At 39.1% G+C, this 18478-nt stretch overlaps 1 protein-coding gene across 1 annotated transcript; it reads left to right on the forward strand.

Annotated features, from left to right (window-relative positions):
* Positions 1 to 16861, forward strand: LOC141747808 (putative short-chain dehydrogenase/reductase family 42E member 2). The gene is made up of 12 exons (XM_074598578.1): positions 1 to 443; positions 2657 to 2892; positions 5439 to 5534; positions 6324 to 6384; positions 8269 to 8387; positions 9917 to 9992; positions 11202 to 11284; positions 11811 to 11948; positions 13418 to 13483; positions 14280 to 14343; positions 14709 to 14782; positions 15965 to 16861. Exons 2-12 carry the CDS (start codon positions 2662 to 2664, stop codon positions 16166 to 16168), a joined length of 1212 nt encoding a protein of 403 aa, XP_074454679.1. The 5' UTR covers positions 1 to 443; positions 2657 to 2661; the 3' UTR covers positions 16169 to 16861.
* The last annotated feature ends 1617 nt before the right edge of the window (positions 16862 to 18478 follow it).

Consider the following 18478-nt stretch of genomic DNA (forward strand, 5'->3'; position numbering starts at 1 on the left):
TTTTTCTTTAGTAAAGACCCCTTTTCTCTGTACTTCTCAAAAACAGTGTGAGATGCCTTAGTAATCTGGCACCATTTATCTACAGAATGATGGTACCAATAGTATATTTGTGTTGTCTAGTGTCTTATCAATACTTTTAGCAGGTAACAGTAAGAGATACCATCCTATTTAGAAGGGTCTGTTGTGGAGAAAAGATTTCATTTTTTTCCTGAAAAGGAACGTAAATTATGTACAAATTAAGCCCTGCCCTTTTTTGGCTCCTAGCCCAGCCACCAGCTACAAAGGGGCAGGAACAGCAAAAGGGCCTGGGCACACGTGAACATCTGTTTGTCTGAGAGTACCGGATGCCCTTGTGTTAGTAATTGGCCAGCAAAGAGAAGTCTCGCCATATTACTTGGACAGGAAGGACTGGGAGAACGCTGACATCCAGGATTCTACCAAGGGTACTTACTACTTCTTTAGCTATTTTAAAAAAACTTAAATGTTTGACTCTAACTTTCTATGGGAAGTAATTTCTGCATTTCTAATATTTTGAATGACAGCAGGGGAGCTAAGAGCAACTCACACCACATGCGCTGCGTAAGATGTGACTATGCTCATCATGCAGAATACATAAATAAATCAGAATAGTTCCTACAAATTTAGAGAAACAAGGAAGTTACTGATACTGGAAATAAGTCTTTTCTTACAGGAAATTGTTTACATTCAAAATTTTATAATAATTTTCTAATTCCATGAACGAAATTAATATATTAATGCTAATAGTGCTTTTTAAGAAAGAGATTTCTAATGAAATCTTCAAACTTTTCGATACAACCTCCAGCTTACTTAGAATATAAGGAGATATTAATGACAAGTATTCAAATATATGTCATTTTTCAAATGTCTTTTTATGTCATACGTGACAAGCTTGACCTTAGTTCTCTTTACAGTGTATAAAAAGGTGCTTTTTCACAAAAGTCAAGGCAAAAGAATTTTACATGGCTTAAAACTACTGTGCAGGAGAATCTAGAGATGGGAATTTAAATCTGCTTGATTGAACAGGAGAGGCATACTTGTTTTAGTTTTATTATATTAGTTCTAATTTAAATTTTATTTTGGAAATATGAATTATTTTTCATTTTTGAAATGTCAGGGTATTTTTCAACATAAGGAGCTTGTATTTTCCACTGTGTTATGCCACTCAGTTAATTGAATTTAGTGAGCTGACACTGGTGTTAAAACAGTGTAACGGCATGGAGAATCTGGTACTTACTTCCCTGTGTCTAAAATCTAAAAAACAGCACATAAAATAATAAAAATATCACAAAAAAATTATAAAAAATTAACAAGGCAATAGCAAAAGTAGTCCGTAACTTTGTGTACTGTGGGTTGCATTTTCTGCTGCTTTTCTAGTATTTCTTTCACCCTGGAAGCGATGCAGCTGCCAGTCACCAGTCATACCCAGTTTCTGCATAATCTCTGCTCAACCCTGCTGTAGATGACTGAGAGCAAATGACGCTTAGCTGCCTGTGCCCAGCCGGTGGAAGATGATGCACTCCCGTGCATGGGGATGTTGCTGTTAGCACCCACTCCAACTATGAGAAAACATTAATAATCTGTAGGAACTGGGTCTATTTTCCTGTATTAGACTGGCAGGCACCCGGTTTGGCTCCCACTTTACAGTGACTCGATTCAGATGTGTTTATTCTGGATTTCTGTTTGGGGCCATAAGAGCCTAGATCCTAACATGCAAATGCCATGCAGGGAGTGAGGACAATAGGGGCCGTCTATGTGGGAAAATTAACTGGACTAATTTCTTGGAGTATATTGTGATCTGGAATACTGGTCATTTTAACTGCAGAATATGAGTGAATTTCTAAAGAAAAGTGATTATTGTAGAATAAACTCATTTTTAATACAGAGCAAGGAGTACAGATGAGTATCTCCTGTAGAACTGCTTATCACAGAATGATATTCTAATTGGTTTTCCCAAGCAGATGAACCCACAGGGCAGGTGGCTTATCCTTTCTGTTCCTTGCCAGGTTAGCTGTATATGACTGCCCTTATGAGGACAATATGGACAAAAGTTAGTAAGTACTGGGCATAAATCTAAATGTATTTAGTGTGTAAACAGAAAAATTTCAAATGGTAGCAAATTTTTATCATTACTGAAGAACGGTGACCCAAATGTGAAATAAAGTTTTTAAAAGCAGAATCAATCCTTTCTTATATTCCTTATCTTTTTTTTTTTTTTCCTGACTAGTAGGCTAACATCTATTTGGCATTAATATATCAGAAGTTAGTGAGTTTTCAGGGATAAAATGTTTGATATACCAAGCATTCAAAAATGTAATCATACCTGTTAAGGTTAGGTAATCATAACATCTCTAAAATCCTGTAATTTCTCATCATTTCTATATAATATGAAACTCGTCGGTATGAGGAAAAGACAAAATCTTGGAATATAGAAGTATTCAGACTTATTCCTCATTGCGCGTAGAAACCCCATCACCAAAATGATGAATTTATACATTTTTAAACATGTTAAGATAATAAAAATATATACATAAAAATAGTATAGTCACGAAAGGAGCATTGTAACATGAAATTTACTGAAATTACCCGGATCTCGGAGTATTATGCAGGAATTTTCAAGAGATCTTCTATCTTGCAGCCGTGATGCAAGAAGGATCTACAGAAGAGCTCCACAGCAGCCAACCGTGTGAGAGCAAACCAAATGCATGCGCTGGACCACTGGTTAACGGAAGCAGAAAGACAATGGTGACAGGAGGTGGAGGCTATCTGGGATACAATCTGGGATGTGCTCTTGTCAGGTCAGGAATTGCTGTTGTTCTGTTTGATGTGCGGAAGCCTCAATGGGAAATTCCAAATGGAGCAGACTTTTTCAAGGTAGGTTGAAATTACATGTTTAACAGCAGTGAAAGAAAGTTATGCACATTACCAAGACTTCTTAAGGAGTTTTGATAAGTGTTTACTGAAAAGCCTTTAAGGACAGTAAGAAGTCATTGTAAAAGGTCCTGAAACACATGAGTAACTGATTAAGAGGTAGCAAACAGGAGTCCAAGTGGTCAGTTCTCTCAGTGTTACCCGTGAAGTTATGAAGAGTCCTGTGTTGGGAGGTGCCATTCAACACATTCATAGCTCACCTAGGTGAAGGAGTGAACAACGAAGTGACAAAGTTTACTGCTCAGGGAAATTACTTTGAGTAAAAAGGCGAGAGAAAGGGCAATAAAAGTGATCACAAATGTAGAATGACTGCCGTGCCGTGAATGATTGAGGAAACGCAGGCTTTCCAGTCTGGAAAGGAAATTACTTGGGAGCAGGAGAGCTCTACGAAGTGTGAGCGGTATGGAGACAGTTAAGGACTGACTGTCCTTTCCAGTACAGGTAGGAAGGGCCATCAGGTGAAATGAGTCATCAGCTCAATACAAATAAAAAGTTATTTTTTCATGCAGTGGGTAAAAGGCACGTATGAACTCTTGACAAAAACTTACTTCCGCTGGAGATTACTAAGTAAGCTAGCTAAATTAGGCTCAAGAAATCTCTGAAAGAATATACTTGGAAACTGTAGAAGTATTCTGGAGGGAAGTGTCACATATGATTTCCCTGTTCCTGTTCTTCCCAGGGCACCCATTTATGAGCACTGATTCCTTTCGATTCTTAACAATTCGAGAAAATTATTATGTCTGCAAAAGAGGTGGAATAAGAGAGACCTCAAATATTTAATGGCTCAGCCATCTGTGGAGGACAACATCCCCCCTGATGTGGGGACCACCAACTCCTCACAGCTGCTTCATCCACTCAGCTTTGGGTTCTGGCTACGCAGTGGGGCACTAGCAGTTTGTATGTGCTCCTGTCCTCTTGCACAAGGTCCAGCTAGACGTTGGGTACCATTCAGCTGATCTCATCCGACACCACCAGTAACACTAGAAAGTTGATGGCAAAGCTGAACGTGATCACAGGATCCTTGTCCCAGGGGCTATTGAGGTGATGACAGATTTTCTCCTTCTAACTGCATCGCCGTGTGGGACAGACAGTAAGGGAGGCAAAGGGCGATGCGTGATACTGCTCTGCGTGGCTGCGAGCGGGCAGAATACCGAGCTAAGCAGACCTTTAGTCTGACTCAGGATGGTTGGTCTTTTGTTCGATTTCACAAACAGCTTTTACAGAATATGGGAGAGAGATAAAGTATTATTGAGAAACCAGTCAAAAACCATAGGCTTGATTTGATAATGATGTAAATCCACATAGTTTGATTTAAGTTGGTTGACTGGTGACAATTTGTGTCTTTTAAAGAAGACTCGAGATCTGACAAACTATCTTCTGAGAACAATTTTTTTTTATAATCCAATTTTAAAAGAATAAACATTACAAAGTATAGGTGAATTTCCTAGAAAATGGAACTAGGGAGTCCTAGTAAATAAAGTAATAAGTCACTTCAGAGATCTGAGCCTTGATCGGTGGTTTGGAGATTGCTAATGTTGTTTATACTGGATAGCTATTTTAGCATTTGATTGAAGGTAAGAAGAGTAAGTCAGACATATTTGTGAAATACTTTGGCAACCTCAGAAGAAAAAAGTTGAGAGTTAAAGACTGATTAGATGACATCTTAATATTGCATCCAGCCATTTCTTTTGTGATCATTCTATCAATTTCATTACAGGAAATGGAATAATCTCAAATATTTTGAAATATCATAATTATGAAAAGAAAGGTGGTTTATTTTTCTTGACATCTGTATGAAAGTGGAGTATTTTCATATAGTATTGCCCGGTATACAAAAACGCAACACAATATTCGAAGCACAGCGTAGCATTTGATACTAGATGTAGTGTCTGTGTATTTAATATGGTACAGTATGCAGTACTATATAGCACTTCATATAATGTGATTGTAATACACAAATGTATACTAATACAGTACTAAATGCATATCGTGTGTACTCTTTTGTTTTAATCTCGTACAAAACGGTAATTAAATTTATCATTCAATAAACCTTAGGTGGGCAAAGAGACATTTGTCCAGATTGCACAAGTCGGATCTCAGGGTGCTAACAGAAAAGGGGTTCTCTTATTTGGCTATTCCATGGCAAACAGCTGAGCCCTTCCTGCTGTGATTCTCCAGCCCTCGAGCATGTGCTGCTCCCATTCAAGTCAAACAAGTTTTGCCAGTCTGCAGGCTGAAGGACTAAGTGTGAAAATATGTATTATAATTGAAGCTAACAAGAGTCATATTTGTTTTGCAACAAAATACTAACAAAAATCTTAGTCGTGGATTTTTCTCCATGTTTATGTTTTATTTAATGCTAGTTAAGTATTGTGAAAAATAGATCAGAATCACTTTAGATTTTCATTAATAGCCATAGTTAATACTAATTCTGTAGAGAATTTAATGAGCTCTATTAGTCAAAAATCCATTCTTTTCTCATTTTACAGGGTGACGTGAGGGATTATGATGCAGTGTTCAAAGCATGTGAAGGAGTTGACTGTGTTTTTCATGTGGCTGCGTGTGGAATGTCAGGATTAGAACAAGCAAGTACAATTTTCCTAACATTTTCTTTCTTTATTCTTGTGAAAGCGAAAATTTGTCTGCATGTAGCAAAGAATGTAATTATATGGTATTTATGTCAGGCAGAAGTTAGTTATAAAGGTCAGGTCATCCATGCAGGCAACGAGGCAGGTATTCCTAAAATAATAAATGTCAAAGCATGAAACTAATGTACTACACAAAATACTCTAGAAAAATGAGATCATAGATTTAAGAGCTTGGATAAGAAGGCATATCCTTCTTCTCCAATCTGAAGAAGTGTGACAATATTGCTCTAGAATTAACGTTGATGCATTTTCTTCTTGTGAACGCACAGTCATGAGGATACAGACTAGCAACTCGATATAGTTATGCTAAATAACAGTGATATTCACGGAGGGTGTTATAAAAAAAGTCATGAAACAACTAATTTATTTCTAAGAACAGGACAGATTGCCACTGGAACAAGAATTTGTGAAACCTTTCAGGGAGCATAACCCCTGCTTGTAAAGCCTGTTTCTGTATCGTGGATTATCTGGGGTGCGACAGAAAAATTAAGCATTATAATTTCCTTCCAGACGCATTTTATCTTTCATTTTTCAACTTTATTTATTTATACACTGAACAAGACAATAAAAATGAGAACCGCTAGGAATCACTGTATGTCAGAAGGACAGAGAACTAATACCTACATCACAAAAAGGCCACAGCTGTTCTAGATCTGGCGATTGTAAGAATTGTATCGTGAATGTGACATTCGATTAATTAGATATTGCACAAACTCTTATTTCTAGCTTCAAAAGAAAGACCAGATTGAATCCATCAATGTCGGAGGCACAAAAATAATAATTGATGGTATGTACCTTGATGTTCCTTCTTTGCATCTGATCCAAACCATGAATTAAAAAAACTAATTGGATGTTTTCTGTGTTGATTTGGCAGTAAAATGAGGCTCTTCTCTCCCTCCTTTCAGAGTAGGATGTAAAGCTAGGTGTGCAGGTCCCATTAAAACCGGTAGGAGATTTGCCACTGGTTTGAGAATTGGGCGTAGGTTTTCGACCTGGATTTTGTTCCTTGGCAGACCAACTTAAACCCTCCTCCATGTACTGGTTATTTTTTCTCTTTATTCTGTGTAATGGAGAAGTGTTATCCTCTTTCCTTGTAGAAATAACATGAGAGATATTGTACTGTTCGTTGTGTTGTAAACATTTGGTAACAGGAGCCATAAATGTGGTAAGTATATTTAGCTATTATTTTATCACCTTAATATAGAAAATCCTCTATCCTTTCAGATAGATCATCTATCTAAATGGGATCTCTTTTTCTTATATACTGATTTTTGACTAGTGTCTCTGGAAAATGTTAGTAGATTTCTCTCTGTGTATTCAATTCTAGAAAGAACATTTCAAAGTCTATTGGAAATACCAAAGCTAATTTCTCTTTGCTTTTCGCCAAAAAAAACAAGCAGCAAAAAAAAAATCAAAAAGCAAAATGTCAAAAGCAGTTTTAATTTAGGCCCATTTTCAGGCTGCCTGTGGATTACTGTAGATTATTACTGCAAAAAGCATGAATAATTATAGAGTGACATGGTAGGCAAGTAAAACTCTAAATGAGTTGGAGGGAAGAGGTTGCCACATATTCCCTTCTTCTTAGCCCAATCTCTGAACCCACATAAATACATCATGTCAAATTTCAGCAGGCTCCCAACAAAGCAAGAGTCTTGGGAGGGGCGTGAACCTGTTAATCTACATTTTATTAATAGATATTTTTATTGGTTTTTTTTTCCAAATACTTACAACATGGTAATTACATTCATTATTTTCAAAATGAGCCAATGAGCCAACTGGACTGACTGCACTGTAGATTCTAAAAATTCCTGACTTTGAATATTAATTCACTTAAATTTTAGCAGCATTGTTAAATCAAAAGGGAAGTTAAGTTATTCAAGTTTGCCATGATAAATATGCAGCAGAATTTAGACATAACGTCTTAACACCTGACTGAAACCCGTAATTAAGATTTTGTTTTGTAAATAATACTAATTTCGTTTGTATTTAAGGTACTACTGATTATACACTAACGGCATGCATTTCTTGCTAACACATCATTTGTCACTTATGAACTGACTGAGACAAATACAGTTTTGTCACACCAGAGAGAGCTAGAACATTTTCTTAGGTGACTTGACTTACCTGCACAGGCATCCGTGAAACTGGGGTGCCAGAAGCAGTACTGCTTGTGCGCACTGCCAAAATAAGGGCAAAAATAACGCTCCATGGACAGGCTGCTCTCCACAGCACTACCCCCGCGGAAAGAAGCGGGGAGTTTTCAGTGCTATTTGATCCAAACAATTGTTCTTACTCATCTTCTTTTTATTCAATTTGTAAAATGAACATGTATTAAGAAATGCTTCTGAAGTAAAGGAGGAATTTTTTCCCCCCCGCCAAGATAATTCCTCTACCCAGCTGAAGACTGCAGTCCAGTGGTGATTTGGTAGTGGCAGGTACCTAATCATAAAATGTTTGGTGACCACGATGTGTAATATTTACATAGCAGGCACCTGGGATGAAAAATTCCAGCTGAATGAAAGATAATATTGTATTAAATAAGTTAAAGGTAAAATAGTACCTTTTTATATAGGCGTAATGTTTGTTTTCAAAAAGAGAAGCTGCCGGTTCGTGTGTAGTTTCTCACTCTTTATTTTTGTCTTAAAATAATTTATGTTGTATACCATTGTAGCCTGCAAACAAAGAAATATCCCTAGACTGATATATACCAGTACAGTGAATGTGGTGTTTGGAGGGAATCCTATTGAAGAAGGAGACGAAGAAACTGTGCCGTATTTTCCACTGGAAAAGGTACTTTGTTCATGTGATACCATGGCATTTACTGTGCTCTAAAGGATAGATTATTGAAGGCTGTTCTGTTCTACTATAGATCACATCAAATTCCATGAAATTATTTTTCATTAATAAAAATTGACCCACGATCAGTGAAGAAATATTCAAATTATAGTGGCTTTAATCTGCTATAACTAGACAGATGTGAGATGATAACATATTTAAAGATTACTAACAAAAGCGGAATGTGACCTTCAACAAGAATATGTTAAGAGGAAGGGCTTTCAGGGGACGATCCACGATGTAAATACTGAATATTATGGCCCCTGTGAGCCTTTGCATTGAAGAGTATTGTTAAATACCAAATTCTACATCTTTATCACATGTCTTTTTGCGTCTTTGAAGTTCCTAAGACTTGCTTTCTTGCTGCAGGCCAGGTGGTAGTTACAGTCACCTCAGGGCTGCTCTGAAATAGCATTTCCTTCTTTACCGTGACCATTTAGCAAATATTTTCTAGCCAAAATCTGAAGCTCGGTGCATTCTGGCCACTCTTCCCCTTTGTTCTTTCTGGCGCCCAGCACGCTGCCCGCAGTTAAAAGCAGTCATTTTAGAATGCGCATCCCAAGTCCAGCATTCCTAACTGGGGCTGACTGCGACTCTGTTGGTGCCTGCTGGGACACCGAGTTGGATGCGTCAGCTTGTGCGCAGCCTGTGCGGCGCCCCAGACTTCTGAGAAAGCATTTCTGGAATTTGCCATTAGTGGCATGCGTCTGAGCCCCTAATCGTATGTTTTCTCTAATGGTGATCACGTAATAGCGAGCAGCAGAGGTAGGTGGGGCATGGGGGGAGGTGGAGCAGGTGGATTAAGCCACCTGAGAGTCGAAAAAACTTCCACGGTGGGATTTTTAGGTATATATTTCAATATAAAGTACGGCAATATAAAATTCGACAGATACATAAATAGCCTCATGTGGGTAACTGATCGCTAAACGAGCATGTACTAACTGCGTCCAGAATCCTATTGTTTAAATACAGGTGGGTGCAATTTTTAAAGTTAATAGTAAAAGATACAGTTGGGAGATAATTATTTATAACTTCCCACATATCTCCAATAAGAAATGGAAACATTTTTAGGAAAGTCGGAATTTTTAATTTCATATTTAACTTACTGTTTTAAAAATTTTTTTCCAATTCAAAATGGATGTTTTTTCAAAATAAAATTATTATTTTATGACCCACCAGAACATTTGGCTTGATATTAATTATTTCAGTACATCCAGCACAGAAAGTGAGTTAAGTAAATACTAGTGGACTTAAATTCGCTCTGAAGCTAAACTTGTGCAACTAAAATGTAAGTCTGATAAGTTTCTTTGTCATAAACAAAGTATATTTTTGCTATGTCTTGATGTTATTTCTAGTTTGGTTTTACTCATTTGATGTCTACAAGCTGGCTAGATTAACCGGTTATCAGATATAAACAGGAGGTTTGCCTTTACAGATGCAATAATGTGATTAAAATGTTGATCATATTCTGCCTTTCTTTATAGCAATTTAATCATTATTCTAGAACAAAGGCAATTGCAGACCAAATGGTTCTTGCTGCTAATGGAACTTTACTCAAAGGTACATAAAAAACATTTGGGTTTTTCCTATCATTAGTAGTGCTAATGGTTATTCCATTCTCTGATTACTCCTTTATCAATAAATAGTATACTTTAAATTAATGTAAATAAGGATTTATTTTGTTTGTTTCCACTCCTCCCTTTGTGGATTATTAATTTTTTTATGTGTACAGCCAGACAGATATGAGATTATATGCAAACAATAGATGGGAGAATTCAGAACATTTAACCTTACTTCTTCAAATCATCTTAAAAGTTTACCAATTCTACAATAGATACAGTATTTGTGCTTTTATTCCCCATTCACCTCAAGATTCTCTGATAATACCAATCTCTAAGCACTGTCCAATAGGTCATTCTCGTAATCCTCAAAGTCTTGCAGGTGTCTGGCTAGAATAATTGCAGTTTCTTAAACAGATTGGCAATATCACAGTCGTGTTGACTTACAAAGTCACACATGCATGAATAGCTGTGGCTAAAAAGCTGTCTGTACACAGCAAGGCAGATATTTATCTTTGCTTTTACGTACATATTTTGCTATTTCTAGTGATTTCTCTGAACTGAAAAGCTGGCAAACAAATCAGGCGGGGATTCAATTTTAGCATCCTTGGTTAATTACTGAGCAAATGCCTACCACCTGTTACACTTGCTAACATAGAAGGTGTAGTTGTGCCTATTCTCAGGAGTCAGGGGAATCTGCTTACTGATTCACACATAGAGCTTAAAGTATTAATTTTGATTTAAAATTGGCTAACTCATTTGAAAGCCTCTGTTTAAGAGACCTCTTCTATTCCTTTGTGATGCCATTGAGCTGCAAGCAAGCAAGGTGTCTAAATACAGCAAATTGAATGATCTTCTTCTGGTATTGCATGTGTCTACCTCGATGGACAAATACGTACTTTATAAAGTTATATCTATAATAAATAGCAAAAGTCAATCCAGTAGGTGGCATACCTGTAGGAAAATTTTATTTGTCCTGGCCCTATTCAAGCTCTTCTATGGTCAGAGGGATTCAGTTTTTCAGGCTGCTAAGACAGGGTGTTCCACTGCTATTGAATCAAATTTTATGCAGAAACGAAAACAAGTTAGTAGGAAGCTGAATCGCGTAGAATGGTCAGACTGATCCTTTACTTTCACAACGTGAAACTCGGGTAATATATGCCAGCCATATCAAAGCTATCTGAAAATCACACTTTGTTCTCTCTCCAAGGAGGTGACAAGCTCCATACTTGTGTGCTTCGTCCGCCAGGCATCTATGGACCAGAAGAGCAGCGCCACCTGCCACGAGTAGCCGTATGTGTTATGTAGTCAGCTCTGGAGGACACTACAAGTAGTTGTAAGGGCATAACACAAGTAGAAGTATCATGATTACAGTTCTTAACAATTCCTCCGGGAAGACTGTTGGGAAAGCTTGGTGACAGGTCATATGATGCAAGATAACAGCGTGATATGAGCATTGCAGAAACGGCAAGGATCAAGCCGTGCTTTTAAGTGAAAAGAAAAAGCTGCAAGGCTGAAATGCCGTGGTAGAACTATGTTCGCATCCCTGATTGTTTAATGGAAATACTGCCTTTCAAATACGCACTTTAATTTCAGCCAAGCACTATAACGTCATCATGTTTTAACACTGTGTATCGGTGCAACAGTCCTTGATTTATAAAACCACCAACTAGTTGGCTTTTGTCTTGTGACACGTTTCTTGTGCTGTAATTGTACGCAAATAGAGCAAATTGTAAGTATTCAGGCTGAGTCAAAATGAATACATGATACTGGGTAATAAAGGAATAATGTAGTTATTTCATCTTTTCTATTTCTACAGGTAAATATCCAGCGGAGACTATTTAACTTCAAATTTGGGAATCACAAAGTTCAGATGAACTGGGTTCACATAGGAAATCTGGTACAAGCTCACTTACTAGCTGCTGAGGCTCTCACCTCTGAGAAGGGTTATGTAGCTGTAAGTAAACACTATAAACATTGTGTCCCAGTAGCTTTAGCTTTCAAATAGGTTTAATTTTTGATGTTTTGAGATCAGAATTTCTCCAAAAGGCCATGTGCTAAATTCTCAGAAATGGTATGTAGCTCCACAAGCACATGGACAGTGCAAATGCAAATACATTCTGCTAATACTTCAATGATGATTTTTTCTGTTTTGAAAATACATAATTTCCTGTTTGATTTGAGGAAACAGTAATTTTAACCAGGTTAATGTATTCACCGTTATACATATCTATGTATTCTGTTACTCTTTTGAAAATAGGTTCTGATTCTAGATCATAGAATCACGGAATGGGCTGGGTTGGAAGGGACCTTAAAGACCATCTCGTTCCACCCCCTGCCCTGGGCAGGGACGCCTCCCACCAGCCCAGGTTGCTCCAAGCCCCGTCCAACCTGGCCTTGAACCCCTCCAGGGACAGGGCAGCCACAGCTTCTCTGGGCAACCTGGGCCAGGGGCTCACCACCCCCACAGCAAAGAATTTCTTCTTAATATCTCACCTAAATCTCCCCTCTTGCAGTGTAAACCCGTTCCCCCTTGTCCCATGGCTCCCCTCCCTGCTCCAGAGTCCCTCCCCAGCTTTCCTGGAGCCCCTTCAGGAACTGGAAGGGGCTGGAAGGTCTCCCCGGAGCCTTCTCTTCTCCAGGCTGAACCCCCCCAGCTCTCTCAGCCTGTCCCCACAGCAGAGGGGCTCCAGCCCTCCCAGCAGCTCCGGGGCCTCCTCTGGCCCCGCTCCAACAGCTCCGTGTCTCTCCTGTGCTGAGGCCCCAGCGCTGGAGGCAGCACTGCAGGGGGGTCTCACAGAGCGGAGCAGAGGGGCAGAATCCCCCCCTCGCCCTGCTGCCCACGCTGCTGGGGATGCAGCCTGGGCTGTGGGGGGGTTCCTGGGCTGCCAGCGCATGTTGCCGGTGAATGTTGAGCTTCTCATGCACCAGCACCCCCAAGTCCTTCTCCTCAGGGCTGCTCTCCTTCTGTTCTCCGCCCAGCCTGGATTTGTGCTTGGGATTGCCATGACCCAGGTGCAGGACCTTGCACTTGCCTTACTGAACTTCATGAGGTTCGCACGGGCCCACCTCTCCAGCCTCTCCAAGTCCCTCTGGATGGCATCCTGTCTCTCCAGCATGTTGGCTGCTCCACACAGCTGGGTGTGGCCGGCAAATTTGCTGAGGGTGCCCTTGATCCCACTGTCCATGTCGCCGGCAAAGGTGTTAAATAGTGCCGGTCCCAGTACTGACCTCTGAGGAAGGCCACTCATCACTGGTCACCACTTAGACATCGAGCTGTTGACCACAACTCATTGAGTGTGGCCATCCAGCCAATTCCTTATCCACCGAGTGGTCCACCGAGATGCGAAACATAAAATTTAATGCAACCACACCATCCTACATATAGTGTTTTTCTAATTGTTTTTCTCTGCTTCTTTGTAACAGAGTGGTCAGGCGTATTACATACATGATGGTGAAAATGTCATATTTTCTGAATGGATTGTCCCTTTGGTATGGATTGCACACGCGTTTAGCTCTAATGCGCTGTACGGGCCCTGGTCATATCATTAACTAAAAGACCGTACTAACTAAATTAAATTCAGTGCACATTCATTACTGAATTATTTAACATTAAAGTCAGTCCTGTTGTCCCTGCGTTTCCCAAAGATCCACCGGCTTTAAGGGAGGTTTGGGATAGGCATAACTGCCTTTATTGTTTTGAGAGAATCTAGATGAGAGGTACAGAACCTGCTACAGAGCAGTAGCATTTCTGTAAAGCAAGCTCACAGCGCACGAGAAGTTCTACTGTTAGCATCTGGCATAGCTTTTAAATTCTTAGTTCTGCCATCAACTGCAGCACAAAAGGGAAGGTCTTTTAGAACCATATCTTAAAGCTAAAAAGAGGCAACATTGTATTGTCATAAACATCAGGCTGGGATTTTAGAACATGCTAAATTTTTTGACCCTGCCATGCCAACACAGAAAAGACTTTCAGGAAAATGACTGCAGTAGAATGATGGGCCTGTGTCTGAATGTCGTTGAGCGTTCCAGTCTTGGTGACTTGCTCCTTGGAAATTGCATTGTTTCTCCTTTACCATCCAATTGCATTTGAAGGGTGGGAGGTGGACACTGAAGAACGAGTAGCGGGTTTCAGTTGCATTTCTTACTGCCGGTATTGGTAGGAGGATTAACTGGAAAAAAGTTTAGTTACCTGTTTTATCAATATTCATTTTTCTATTTTCATGCTTCATTGACACCCTCAATTTGATACAAATTCTGTTGCTATTTCCTTTTATACTCCTTCTAGTTTGAAAAATTAGGCTACAGGAAACCCTGGATACATATTCCTGTTCTCCTGGTTCACATAGCAGGTAAAAATTATATAATACATACTTAATTATTACGCTATTTATTTTTTTAAATTTGTTTTCTTATTCCTATAAAGGTACGTAATGATTTTATAAAATTCAGGGACACGAATTATAGGTGTTATATAACTGAACGTTACTCTAATTAATATAATAATCATTTATGCCATTTGGCATTAATTATGCCAGATAAACTTTAACGACTATTCATAAACTGAGTCTATCATGTACTTTCTAAATTAAACACTGTCTTCTACCACCTTAATTGCATCCTCGGATGTCAGTGGGAATCACAGGATGTGCAATGTCAGTATTATCTCAGTTTATCGTTATCCAGCTGTCTGATTAAGTAACTTTCTGTTTCACAGCCACTGTGATGGAATATCTGCACCTCATACTAAAGCCGTTTTTTAGCTTTACACCTTTCTTGACAAGGAATGAGGTAAATATATAAAAAGAGGGAGTGTTTACACATTTATGACCAAAATGCTCATGAATTATGTGATACACCGTTTGGAGGCATACAGGAGTGTCTTCAGTAGAGCTCTCTCCATAGGGGCGTAGTCCACTCAGGGCTTACACCCTCATTTTGTAGCCTGATTTTTCCATCCCTTATAAAATCATCAGAAGTTAAACCTTACTTGAAGATTAGATGATCCAGAGAAACATCCTTCAGGTGCAAGACAGAACAACTGACATGGAGCTGGCACAGAGGAGAAGAGGCACTGCATGGTCATTTCCAGCGAGCTGTCCTATGCTGTGGAACTGCTTGTTACAAGAGGGTGGTCCACGAGCACAGAGCAAGAGTCTTGGGGCAAAGCGGTAGCAGCTATCAAAATACCAGGCTAGCCAGTAATTAGAAAGTCCACTAAAAATAATTCTAAATTGGAATGAAAAGTCAGTTTTCTGCAAAAAAATCCCACCTTCTGGACAAATTCATTTTGATCTAACTTATGGTTTTGTACAGTATTATGATTTATAATATAAGCCAAAATGCTGTAACTAATCTGTCATCTAGTCTCTTACTGTATTGCAGCATGTAACATAATAGGACACTGAATGGACCTCATTAACTTCTGCTGTAGCTTTTCAGTTATTCCACAATTCATCTGTTTTTACACTTGCTTCTACGTTAGTTCTACATCTGAAGCAGGAATCAGAAATCAGTGAGACTGTGCAATGTAAGCATTTCCACAGGTACCATGCATTCAGAGCTGGAGGATATAACTCCCCAAAAGTGCATGTTTTCCACTCCTTAGGTATGCCTTTCTGCAAAGTTGAGACACCACACCTCTCTCCTCCAGTACATTCATCCAGTCCCATTGCACGTTCCTCTGTTGGGAAGAGCCAGTTTGAGGGAAGTGTGCTGATCTCTTGCATGGGATTTCCTTCGTTCATTATCTCACGTTCACAAGGGAGGAATCAGTGTCATAAACTCCTCCTGCACCCAGTCCACCAAGCTTTGGCTCTGGACAGCATCTGACTCCAAAATTTATATATTTTTGCGTGTCTAGCTTTATTCATGTTTTTAATTCCATTGTAATATCATTGTTGACATATTTTCATGCAAGTTCTAGAAAATCAGATATTAAAGTCATTTTCATAACTGTCCTTTGGATTTTAGGTGTGGAACGTTACTGTAACTCACACTTTCCGAATAGACAAGGCACGAAATCAACTTGGTTACAAACCAAAGAAATTCTCATTTGCTGATTCTGTGGATCATTATCTGAAAACAAGACCTACTTGCCGAGAAGATCACACGTTTCTTAAAATGGTGTTTGCTTTTGGCATTTTGTTAAGTTTGATCATTCTTTCTTTCTTCTAAAATCGAATAACGACCCACCTGTTCCAGAAAACCTAATTTTGTTTCTGAGTATTAATAATCTGGTCACAGTACATTCCTCAGTCGCTCTGGACTTTATTATTCTTATTGTTATGATGACATCTCTCTAAGCTCATTAAAAAACAAAACAAAAAAAACCAACCCAAAAAACCTCACAAAAGTGAAAATGCAGGACGCATCAGGAAATCTTCGGAAAGGACAATGCGGTGTCACAAAATCAAAGGAGTTCACCGCTAATGGGTGCAAGAATAGTTTGCACTAGAATAGAATGGATCATCATTAATGGATTGCTTCATGCTGAGAATGATTTTCTAAAAATGATAATTCAGGAGGGTAAGAAATGGGAAGAAGAGGAGCCATTGTAGGACTGCAGTGCTATAACAAGTGCAGTAGCTCCCATGAAGAAAGGGCTGACTGAATTCCTCTGATGAAGCCGCTGCTACAGCTACTGTATGTTAGTATGAGGAATTATGAAGACCTGGGAAATAGTAAAGCAAAATATGAAAAGTAAATATGTATAAATAACGGGTGGTGAGAGGACTGGAAGTCATATTTATGTAAAATAGTTTTATTGTTCAAAAGCTTTGTAAAAATGCATTGTAATGTAATAAATAACATCATTTGTGTTTGTAAATCAAATAATATCCTTTCAATGCAATAATAAATAATACCTAAACCCAGTACTGGTTTTAAGGAGCCTGTGGGAAGGGGGAGGAAGGGCACATAAGACCTTATGTGTTGTTGCTGCTACCTTGCCTTGTAAGGGAAGTCAAGTTACCCTGTCAGTAATCTGGTACCAGGGCTGGCACGCTGCTCCTTCAGCAAATTGCCATTTCGGGGTGAGCCGGCAAGCCGAGTGCTAAGACCTCTCTCTTTTCCCATGTCTTAAGACGTATGTTAGTTGCTTCCTGCGTGGATCATGCTGCCTGAGCCACACGTGCTACATGTGCACATACCATGCGTAGCCCAGATGAATTTTCATAAGGTTACCTGTTGCAAGGATTTCCTCAGGGACCAACTTTGCTTCTGCCAGGAAGCAGCTGCTCCCTCTCCTGCACCCCACGTAGATCTGGAGAGTTGGACTTGCTAGGGTGGGTCGTGGAAGAGAGTGACAGAAAAGCTCTGCCATCTGATTATCTCGTCTCCACTCTGTATTTGTATATTTGTATTTTGCCTTTGTGTTAGTATTTTACAGGACTTTTTAAGACCAGTATGTTTATGGAGACTCGCTCATTGTATCTTTAAATTTACAGGATGCACAGCACAGCTTACGGCAATCCTACAAGAATAAAACTTTATACGTGAAGGATACGGTGACAGGAAAATGTGTGAGAAACCACAATTACCACGGCAGCTTATGTGAGCAAAGAATTGTTTCACTCTGATTATTTTTTTTTCTTTAAACAAATAGTTCTACCTGCAGTGAAAGCAATAAGGCCTGGTCTCTTACAGATTTGCCTTTGGAGATTGTCCTTGTCCATACAAACTGAGCTCATGCTGTACGTCTTCCCTTAGCACTGCTCAGCCCTCTCTCCTATTCCTGACTACCTGTTGTCAGGAAACGTAAAGAACCTCAGTATATGTGAGACCTCTTCCGAGTTTGATTACAACCAGTTACTTCACAGTTTAGCAATACAGAGGTGCAGCTGACTGACAGACAAGCGAGCACTGCGGGAGGTACTGCGTAAGCCTTGTTTCCCTAGAAATGCAGAATAGAGAACCACAAGTGTAAAGTTACTTCCCAGCGTGCGCATTTTAACTCTATGCAAACATTTAATTTGCTTTTAAATTAGTTATTTATGAATCTTTCATATATTGCTTTTATTAGACTAATAGCTCAGGACCGCATCCTGGATTACACCAACACTTTTCAGAAGCAACAGCAGGCAGTGAGAAGTGCAGGCTGTGGCCTTTTTTGGGATGCTCCTCAGTAAGGACTGACCGAGGAATTTGCTGGCTTTGTGGTTGCAAGTCCCCGTGGAGTCCCACCATTCCAGTCCTGTAATGGCATACCTCTGATTTGTTATTTCAGGTAAGATGCTTTTTACAATACTGTTACAACGGTACTGATTAATACTAACTTCTTCATTCAATTGATTTATCATTATTACAAATCCAGTGTTTGAAGTTTTAAGACAACGTTTAGTACCAGTTTGGAGTAGCCAGCTGTCTCATTTCTGTCAGTCTTTACTGAGTCTTAGTTTAAGCTGGCTATCGTTTGAGTTACTTTTGCTCTAACATAATTGCAAGTGTGTCTTTAAATTATTAAAATTTCATATGAACATTCAGACA

This window comes from Larus michahellis, chromosome 8, assembly GCF_964199755.1.
Source record: "Larus michahellis chromosome 8, bLarMic1.1, whole genome shotgun sequence".
NCBI lineage: Eukaryota > Metazoa > Chordata > Aves > Charadriiformes > Laridae > Larus > Larus michahellis.

Bases quoted from the DNA above. Each gene is read 5' to 3' on its own strand.
- LOC141747808 (XM_074598578.1), top strand. From the start codon at position 2,662: ATGCAAGAAGGATCTACAGAAGAGCTCCACAGCAGCCAACCGTGTGAG. The intron at 11,949-13,417 runs GTAAGTAAACAC...TCTTTGTAACAG, and splicing joins CTGAGAAGGGTTATGTAGCT to AGTGGTCAGGCGTATTACAT. The intron at 14,783-15,964 runs GTAAATATATAA...TTTGGATTTTAG, and splicing joins CTTTCTTGACAAGGAATGAG to GTGTGGAACGTTACTGTAAC.